Genomic DNA, 9643 nt, shown 5'->3' on the forward strand with positions numbered 1-9643 from the left:
AGAATCAAAAGGATTGAAGAAATGTGCGAACAAGTTAACATTATGTTCGAACGAAACATGGAAGAAAAAAACCGACTGATACAAGACTTAATGGAAGAGGAGAAGTTAAGACAGGAAGCAGAGGATATCGTTCATACTCTTAATGAAGAGATTCAAGCACTCAAACAGATACACAATATCAAGGACAGCCAAGTTCAGCTGCTTAAACAGGAGAAACTGGAGAAGGAGAATGGACTTTCCTATTGGAAGAAGGAATCCATGGTAACTGATAAGGAGTTGAAGGATACTAAAGTCGAATTGGAGGAAGAGAAGACACTCAGAAAGGAGATAGAAGAAAAGCTATATCTCATGGAGGAAAGAATGAAAGCCCTTGAGGAAGAAAGATCCATAGAGGTGCTAATTGATGAACTATTCAACGGGAATGAGGATCTTCTGATAAGGCAAGGTGGCCAAAGTTCAGACGTGAAACTTAGACTGGAGGAGGTGTTTGCTCCAGAGAATAACGATATGAAGGAGCAAGAGAAAATTAAGAAGAGAAGACTCCAAAATTGTTTGAAGAATTTCATTTGTTTATGCCCTTGTATCATTCCAATTATTATTAAAAGAGCAAATAATAATGAACACAATCCTGATGGGCTTAAAAAGGTGCTAATGGAAATTAAGGATTCAATTCAACATTATGAAAGAGAAATTGAAAGGGCTGAAAAAGAGATGGAATTGTCTATTGCAAGGATGATACAAGAGGACAGACTGGGAATGGAAACAGGAGTTCATTTGGAAGAAAGCAAACGACTGAAACAAGACTTAATGGAAGAGGAGAAGTTAAGACAAGAAGCCGAGGATATCGTTCATACTCTTAATGAAGAGATTCAAGCACTCAAACAGACAAACAATATCAAGGACAGTCAAATTCTGCAGCTTGAACAAGAGAAACTGCAAAAGGAAAAGGAAATAGAATGTATCCATAATGAAACACTGGCACTTAAAGAGGAGTTAATATTCAAGGAGGAAAAAGAAGACAAATATAAAAGAAGAATCAAAAGGATTGAAGAAATGTGCGAACAAGTTAACATTATGTTCGAACGAAACATTGAAGAAAAAAACCGACTGATACAAGACTTAATGGAAGAGGAGAAGTTAAGACAAGAAGCAGAGGATATCGTTCATACTCTTAATGAAGAGGTTCAAGCACTCAAACAGACAAACAATATCAAGGACAGTCAAATTCTGCAGCTTGAACAGGAGAAACTACAAAAGGAAAAGGAAATAGAATGTCTCCATAATGAAACACTGGCACTTAAAGAGGAGTTAATATTCAAGGAGGAAAAAGAAGACAAATATAAAAGAAGAATCAAAAGGATTGAAGAAATGTGCGAACAAGTTAACATTATGTTCGAACGAAACATTGAAGAAAAAAACCGACTGATACAAGACTTAATGGAAGAGGAGAAGTTAAGACAGGAAGCAGAGGATATCGTTCATACTCTTAATGAAGAGGTTCAAGCACTCAAACAGACAAACAATATCAAGGACAGTCAAATTCTGCAGCTTGAACAGGAGAAACTACAAAAGGAAAAGGAAATAGAATGTCTCCATAATGAAACACTGGCACTTAAAGAGGAGTTAATATTCAAGGAGGAAAAAGAAGACAAATATAAAAGAAGAATCAAAAGGATTGAAGAAATGTGCGAACAAGTTAACATTATGTTCGAACGAAACATTGAAGAAAAAAACCGACTGATACAAGACTTAATGGAAGAGGAGAAGTTAAGACAGGAAGCAGAGGATATCGTTCATACTCTTAATGAAGAGGTTCAAGCACTCAAACAGACAAACAATATCAAGGACAGCCAAGTTCAGCTGCTTAAACAGGAGAAACTGGAGAAGGAGAATGGACTTTCCTATTGGAAGAAGGAATCCATGGTAACTGATAAGGAGTTGAAGGATACTAAAGTCGAATTGGAGGAAGAGAAGACACTCAGAAAGGAGATAGAAGAAAAGCTATATCTCATGGAGGAAAGAATGAAAGCCCTTGAGGAAGAAAGATCCATAGAGGTGCTAATTGATGAACTATTCAACGGGAATGAGGATCTTCTGATAAGGCAAGGTGGCCAAAGTTCAGACGTGAAACTTAGACTGGAGGAGGTGTTTGCTCCAGAGAATAACGATATGAAGGAGCAAGAGAAAATTAAGAAGAGAAGACTCCAAAATTGTTTGAAGAATTTCATTTGTTTATGCCCTTGTATCATTCCAATTATTATTAAAAGAGCAAATAATAATGAACACAATCCTGATGGGCTTAAAAAGGTGCTAATGGAAATTAAGGATTCAATTCAACATTATGAAAGAGAAATTGAAAGGGCTGAAAAAGAGATGGAATTGTCTATTGCAAGGATGATACAAGAGGACAGACTGGGAATGGAAACAGGAGTTCATTTGGAAGAAAACAAACGACTGAAACAAGACTTAATGGAAGAGGAGAAGTTAAGACAAGAAGCCGAGGATATCGTTCATACTCTTAATGAAGAGGTTCAAGCACTCAAACAGATACACAATATCAAGGACAGTCAAATTCTGCAGCTTGAACAAGAGAAACTGCAAAAGGAAAAGGAAATAGAATGTCTCCATAATGAAACACTGGCACTTAAAGAGGAGTTAATACTCAAGGAGGAAAAAGAAGACAAACATAAAAGAAAAATCGCAGGGATTGAAGAAACGTACGAACAAGTTAATATTATGTTCGAACGAAACATGGAAGAAAAAAACCGACTGATACAAGACTTAATGGAAGAGGAGAAGTTAAGACAGGAAGCAGAGGATATCGTTCATACTCTTAATGAAGAGGTTCAAGCACTCAAACAGATACACAATATCAAGGACAGTCAAATTCTACAGCTTGAACAGGAGAAACTACAAAAGGAAAAGGAAATAGAATGTCTCCATAATGAAACACTGGCACTTAAAGAGGAGTTAATACTCAAGGAGGAAAAAGAAGACAAACATAAAAGAAAAATCGCAGGGATTGAAGAAACGTACGAACAAGTTAATATTATGTTCGAACGAAACATGGAAGAAAAAAACCGACTGATACAAGACTTAATGGAAGAGGAGAAGTTAAGACAGGAAGCAGAAGATATCGTTCATACTCTTAATGAAGAGGTTCAAGCACTCAAACAGACAAACAATATCAAGGACAGTCAAATTCTGCAGCTTGAACAGGAGAAACTACAAAAGGAAAAGGAAATAGAATGTCTCCATAATGAAACACTGGCACTTAAAGAGGAGTTAATACTCAAGGAGGAAAAAGAAGACAAATATAAAAGAAAAATCGCAGGGATTGAAGAAAGGTGCAAACAAGTTAACATTATGTTCGAACGAAACATTGAAGAAAAAAACCGACTGATACAAGACTTAACGGAAGAGAAGAAGTTAAGACAGGAAGCCGAGGATATCGTTCATACTCTTAATGAAGAGGTTCAAGCACTCAAACAGACAAACAATATCAAGGACAGTCAATTTCTGCAGCTTGAACAGGAGAAACTACAAAAGGAAAAGGAAATAGAATGTCTCCATAATGAAACACTGGCACTTAAAGAGGAGTTAATACTCAAGGAGGAAAAAGAAGACAAATATAAAAGAAAAATCGCAGGGATTGAAGAAAGGTGCAAACAAGTTAACATTATGTTCGAACGAAACATTGAAGAAAAAAACCGACTGATACAAGACTTAATGGAAGAGAAGAAGTTAAGACAGGAAGCCGAGGATATCGTTCATACTCTTAATGAAGAGGTTCAAGCACTCAAACAGACAAACAATATCAAGGACAGTCAATTTCTGCAGCTTGAACAGGAGAAACTACAAAAGGAAAAGGAAATAGAATGTCTCCATAATGAAACACTGGCACTTAAAGAGGAGTTAATACTCAAGGAGGAAAAAGAACACAAATATAAAAGAAAAATCGCAGGGATTGAAGAAAGGTGCAAACAAGTTAACATTATGTTCGAACGAAACCATGAAGAAAAAATCCGACTGATACAAGACCTAATGGAAGAGGAGAAGTTAAGACAGGAAGCAGAGGATATCGTTCATACTCTTAATGAAGAGGTTCAAGCACTCAAACAGACAAACAATATCAAGGACAGTCAAATTCTGCAGCTTGAACAGGAGAAACTACAAAAGGAAAAGGAAATAGAATGTCTCCATAATGAAACACTGGCACTTAAAGAGGAGTTAATACTCAAGGAGGAAAAAGAAGACAAATATAAAAGAAAAATCGCAGGGATTGAAGAAAGGTGCAAACAAGTTAACATTATGTTCGAACGAAACCATGAAGAAAAAATCCGACTGATACAAGACCTAATGGAAGAGGAGAAGTTAAGACAGGAAGCAGAGGATATCGTTCATACTCTTAATGAAGAGGTTCAAGCACTCAAACAGACAAACAATATCAAGGACAGTCAATTTCTGCAGCTTGAACAGGAGAAACTACAAAAGGAAAAGGAAATAGAATGTCTCCATAATGAAACACTGGCACTTAAAGAGGAGTTAATACTCAAGGAGGAAAAAGAAGACAAATATAAAAGAAAAATCGCAGGGATTGAAGAAAGGTGCAAACAAGTTAACATTATGTTCGAACGAAACATTGAAGAAAAAAACCGACTGATACAAGACCTAATGGAAGAGGAGAAGTTAAGACAGGAAGCAGAGGATATCGTTCATACTCTTAATGAAGAGATTCAAGCACTCAAACAGACAAACAATATCAAGGCCAGTCAATTTCTGCAGCTTAAACAGGAGAAACTGGAGAAGGAGAATGGACTTTCCTATTGGAAGAAGGAATCCATGGTAACTGATAAGGAGTTGAAGGATACTAAAGTCGAATTGGAGGAAGAGAAGACACTCAGAAAGGAGATAGAAGAAAAGCTATATCTCATGGAGGAAAGAATGAAAGCCCTTGAGGAAGAAAGATCCATAGAGGTGCTAATTGATGAACTATTCAACGGGAATGAGGATCTTCTGATAAGGCAAGGTGGCCAAAGTTCAGACGTGAAACTTAGACTGGAGGAGGTGTTTGCTCCAGAGAATAACGATATGAAGGAGCAAGAGAAAATTAAGAAGAGAAGACTCCAAAATTGTTTGAAGAATTTCATTTGTTTATGCCCTTGTATCATTCCAATTATTATTAAAAGAGCAAATAATAATGAACACAATCCTGATGGGCTTAAAAAGGTGCTAATGGAAATTAAGGATTCAATTCAACATTATGAAAGAGAAATTGAAAGGGCTGAAAAAGAGATGGAATTGTCTATTGCAAGGATGATACAAGAGGACAGACTGGGAATGGAAACAGGAGTTCATTTGGAAGAAAGCAAACGACTGAAACAAGACTTAATGGAAGAGGAGAAGTTAAGACAAGAAGCCGAGGATATCGTTCATACTCTTAATGAAGAGGTTCAAGCACTCAAACAGACAAACAATATCAAGGACAGTCAAATTCTGCAGCTTGAACAGGAGAAACTACAAAAGGAAAAGGAAATAGAATGTCTCCATAATGAAACACTGGCACTTAAAGAGGAGTTAATACTCAAGGAGGAAAAAGAAGACAAATATAAAAGAAAAATCGCAGGGATTGAAGAAGGGTGCAAACAAGTTAACATTATGTTCGAACGAAACATTGAAGAAAAAAACCGACTGATACAAGACTTAATGGAAGAGGAGAAGTTAAGACAGGAAGCAGAGGATATCGTTCATACTCTTAATGAAGAGGTTCAAGCACTCAAACAGACAAACAATATCAAGGACAGTCAATTTCTGCAGCTTGAACAGGAGAAACTACAAAAGGAAAAGGAAATAGAATGTCTCCATAATGAAACACTGGCACTTAAAGAGGAGTTAATACTCAAGGAGGAAAAAGAAGACAAATATAAAAGAAAAATCGCAGGGATTGAAGAAAGGTGCAAACAAGTTAACATTATGTTCGAACGAAACATTGAAGAAAAAAACCGACTGATACAAGACTTAATGGAAGAGAAGAAGTTAAGACAGGAAGCCGAGGATATCGTTCATACTCTTAATGAAGAGGTTCAAGCACTCAAACAGACAAACAATATCAAGGACAGTCAATTTCTGCAGCTTGAACAGGAGAAACTACAAAAGGAAAAGGAAATAGAATGTCTCCATAATGAAACACTGGCACTTAAAGAGGAGTTAATACTCAAGGAGGAAAAAGAAGACAAATATAAAAGAAAAATCGCAGGGATTGAAGAAGGGTGCAAACAAGTTAACATTATGTTCGAACGAAACATTGAAGAAAAAAACCGACTGATACAAGACTTAATGGAAGAGAAGAAGTTAAGACAGGAAGCCGAGGATATCGTTCATACTCTTAATGAAGAGGTTCAAGCACTCAAACAGACAAACAATATCAAGGACAGTCAATTTCTGCAGCTTGAACAGGAGAAACTACAAAAGGAAAAGGAAATAGAATGTCTCCATAATGAAACACTGGCACTTAAAGAGGAGTTAATACTCAAGGAGGAAAAAGAAGACAAATATAAAAGAAAAATCGCAGGGATTGAAGAAAGGTGCAAACAAGTTAACATTATGTTCGAACGAAACCATGAAGAAAAAATCCGACTGATACAAGACCTAATGGAAGAGGAGAAGTTAAGACAGGAAGCAGAGGATATCGTTCATACTCTTAATGAAGAGGTTCAAGCACTCAAACAGACAAACAATATCAAGGACAGTCAATTTCTGCAGCTTGAACAGGAGAAACTACAAAAGGAAAAGGAAATAGAATGTCTCCATAATGAAACACTGGCACTTAAAGAGGAGTTAATACTCAAGGAGGAAAAAGAAGACAAATATAAAAGAAAAATCGCAGGGATTGAAGAAAGGTGCAAACAAGTTAACATTATGTTCGAACGAAACATTGAAGAAAAAAACCGACTGATACAAGACCTAATGGAAGAGGAGAAGTTAAGACAGGAAGCAGAGGATATCGTTCATACTCTTAATGAAGAGATTCAAGCACTCAAACAGACAAACAATATCAAGGACAGTCAATTTCTGCAGCTTAAACAGGAGAAACTGGAGAAGGAGAATGGACTTTCCTATTGGAAGAAGGAATCCATGGTAACTGATAAGGAGTTGAAGGATACTAAAGTCGAATTGGAGGAAGAGAAGACACTCAGAAAGGAGATAGAAGAAAAGCTATATCTCATGGAGGAAAGAATGAAAGCCCTTGAGGAAGAAAGATCCATAGAGGTGCTAATTGATGAACTATTCAACGGGAATGAGGATCTTCTGATAAGGCAAGGTGGCCAAAGTTCAGACGTGAAACTTAGACTGGAGGAGGTGTTTGCTCCAGAGAATAACGATATGAAGGAGCAAGAGAAAATTAAGAAGAGAAGACTCCAAAATTGTTTGAAGAATTTCATTTGTTTATGCCCTTGTATCATTCCAATTATTATTAAAAGAGCAAATAATAATGAACACAATCCTGATGGGCTTAAAAAGGTGCTAATGGAAATTAAGGATTCAATTCAACATTATGAAAGAGAAATTGAAAGGGCTGAAAAAGAGATGGAATTGTCTATTGCAAGGATGATACAAGAGGACAGACTGGGAATGGAAACAGGAGTTCATTTGGAAGAAAGCAAACGACTGAAACAAGACTTAATGGAAGAGGAGAAGTTAAGACAAGAAGCCGAGGATATCGTTCATACTCTTAATGAAGAGGTTCAAGCACTCAAACAGACAAACAATATCAAGGACAGTCAAATTCTGCAGCTTGAACAGGAGAAACTACAAAAGGAAAAGGAAATAGAATGTCTCCATAATGAAACACTGGCACTTAAAGAGGAGTTAATACTCAAGGAGGAAAAAGAAGACAAATATAAAAGAAGAATCAAAAGGATTGAAGAAGGGTGCAAACAAGTTAACATTATGTTCGAACGAAACATTGAAGAAAAAAACCGACTGATACAAGACTTAATGGAAGAGGAGAAGTTAAGACAGGAAGCAGAGGATATCGTTCATACTCTTAATGAAGAGGTTCAAGCACTCAAACAGACAAACAATATCAAGGACAGTCAATTTCTGCAGCTTGAACAGGAGAAACTACAAAAGGAAAAGGAAATAGAATGTCTCCATAATGAAACACTGGCACTTAAAGAGGAGTTAATACTCAAGGAGGAAAAAGAAGACAAATATAAAAGAAGAATCAAAAGGATTGAAGAAGGGTGCAAACAAGTTAACATTATGTTCGAACGAAACATTGAAGAAAAAAACCGACTGATACAAGACTTAATGGAAGAGGAGAAGTTAAGACAGGAAGCAGAGGATATCGTTCATACTCTTAATGAAGAGGTTCAAGCACTCAAACAGACAAACAATATCAAGGACAGTCAATTTCTGCAGCTTGAACAGGAGAAACTGCAAAAGGAAAAGGACACACTGGGAATGGAAACAGGAGTTCATTTGGATACTATGGAGATAAAGTTAGAAAGTCTAGAGCAAAACATTTTGGCCAACAAGGATGAGATTGATTCCGTTCAAAAAGTGGCTGAGGAATTGAACGATTTGATGAATCGGTTGAAAGACAAAGTCACGAAGGAGTAAGGAGTGAAAGGAACAATTTAAAATATATATATATATATATATATATATATATATATATATATATATATATATATATATATATAAATACCTAAAAAATCCCCAAAAAGTTAAAAAAAAAAAACAAAAAATTAAAATCTGAAAAATCCCAAAATATATATAAAAAAAATCCTCCAAAAATTTAGAAAATAAAAGTTCACCAAAAAAATATAAAACAACATTCAAAGGAAGAAGAAGAAGAAGAAGAAGAAGAAGAAGACCCTGGAAGGATGCCTGGCCTAACTGCCCAGCTTGAAGGCCACTTGGGACAACCCAGAGGACAGGCCCTGCAGAGGGAAGAAACTTTGCTTTTTCTAGTATGCTTTGCACCTTGATGGGGGTGTACAGGACCTTTGTCAAGTGTGCAAATGGTCGGATATCTGGATCTATTCTTTCGGATACCAACCTTCGGGTGGTTCTGGGGGAATAATCTAGAAGACCGGCTCTGCAGAGGGAACTAGCTCTGTTTCTTCTAGTACGCAGTGGACTGGTCCTCATGGGTTGGTCCAAGGCCCTTCAGCTGGGGAGGGAGGAGAGACGTCTTCTCCAGGGAGTTTTGACTACGGAGGTCAATATATATATATATATATATATATATATATATATATATATATATATATATATATATATGTATATATATATATATATAAAGGAGGTTGGGAGGGAGGGTAGTGGGAACCAAGCCTGGAAAAGGGCTGAACCCGCCTGATGAGCCCTTTGGTAAGGGCGAAACCCTTCTAGTAGTAGTAGTAGTAGTAGTAGTAGTAGTAGTAGTAGTAGTAGTAGTAGTATTAGCATGTAAGGTAGAAAAGTTGAATCATTTACATATATATACATAAATGTAATATATATATATATATATATATACATATATATATATATATATATATATATATATATATATATATATATATTTATTCTACACCAACGTTTCGGGAATCCATTCCCATCATCAGGGCTACATAAAACATGAAATTTTGTT

At 36.2% G+C, this 9643-nt stretch overlaps 1 protein-coding gene across 1 annotated transcript in view; it reads left to right on the plus strand.

Moving 5' to 3' along the window:
- LOC137657333 (trichohyalin-like) overlaps positions 1–8625 on the plus strand; it is a 10101-nt gene extending 1476 nt beyond the window's left edge. The window contains exon 1 of the mRNA XM_068391667.1: positions 1–8625. This exon is cut by the window's left edge and continues 1476 nt beyond it. Within this exon, the coding sequence (XP_068247768.1) occupies positions 1–8625 (8625 nt within the window).
- Positions 8626–9643: the final 1018 nt, after the last annotated feature.

This window comes from Palaemon carinicauda, chromosome 18 (genome assembly GCF_036898095.1).
Source record: "Palaemon carinicauda isolate YSFRI2023 chromosome 18, ASM3689809v2, whole genome shotgun sequence".
Classification (NCBI taxonomy): domain Eukaryota; kingdom Metazoa; phylum Arthropoda; class Malacostraca; order Decapoda; family Palaemonidae; genus Palaemon; species Palaemon carinicauda.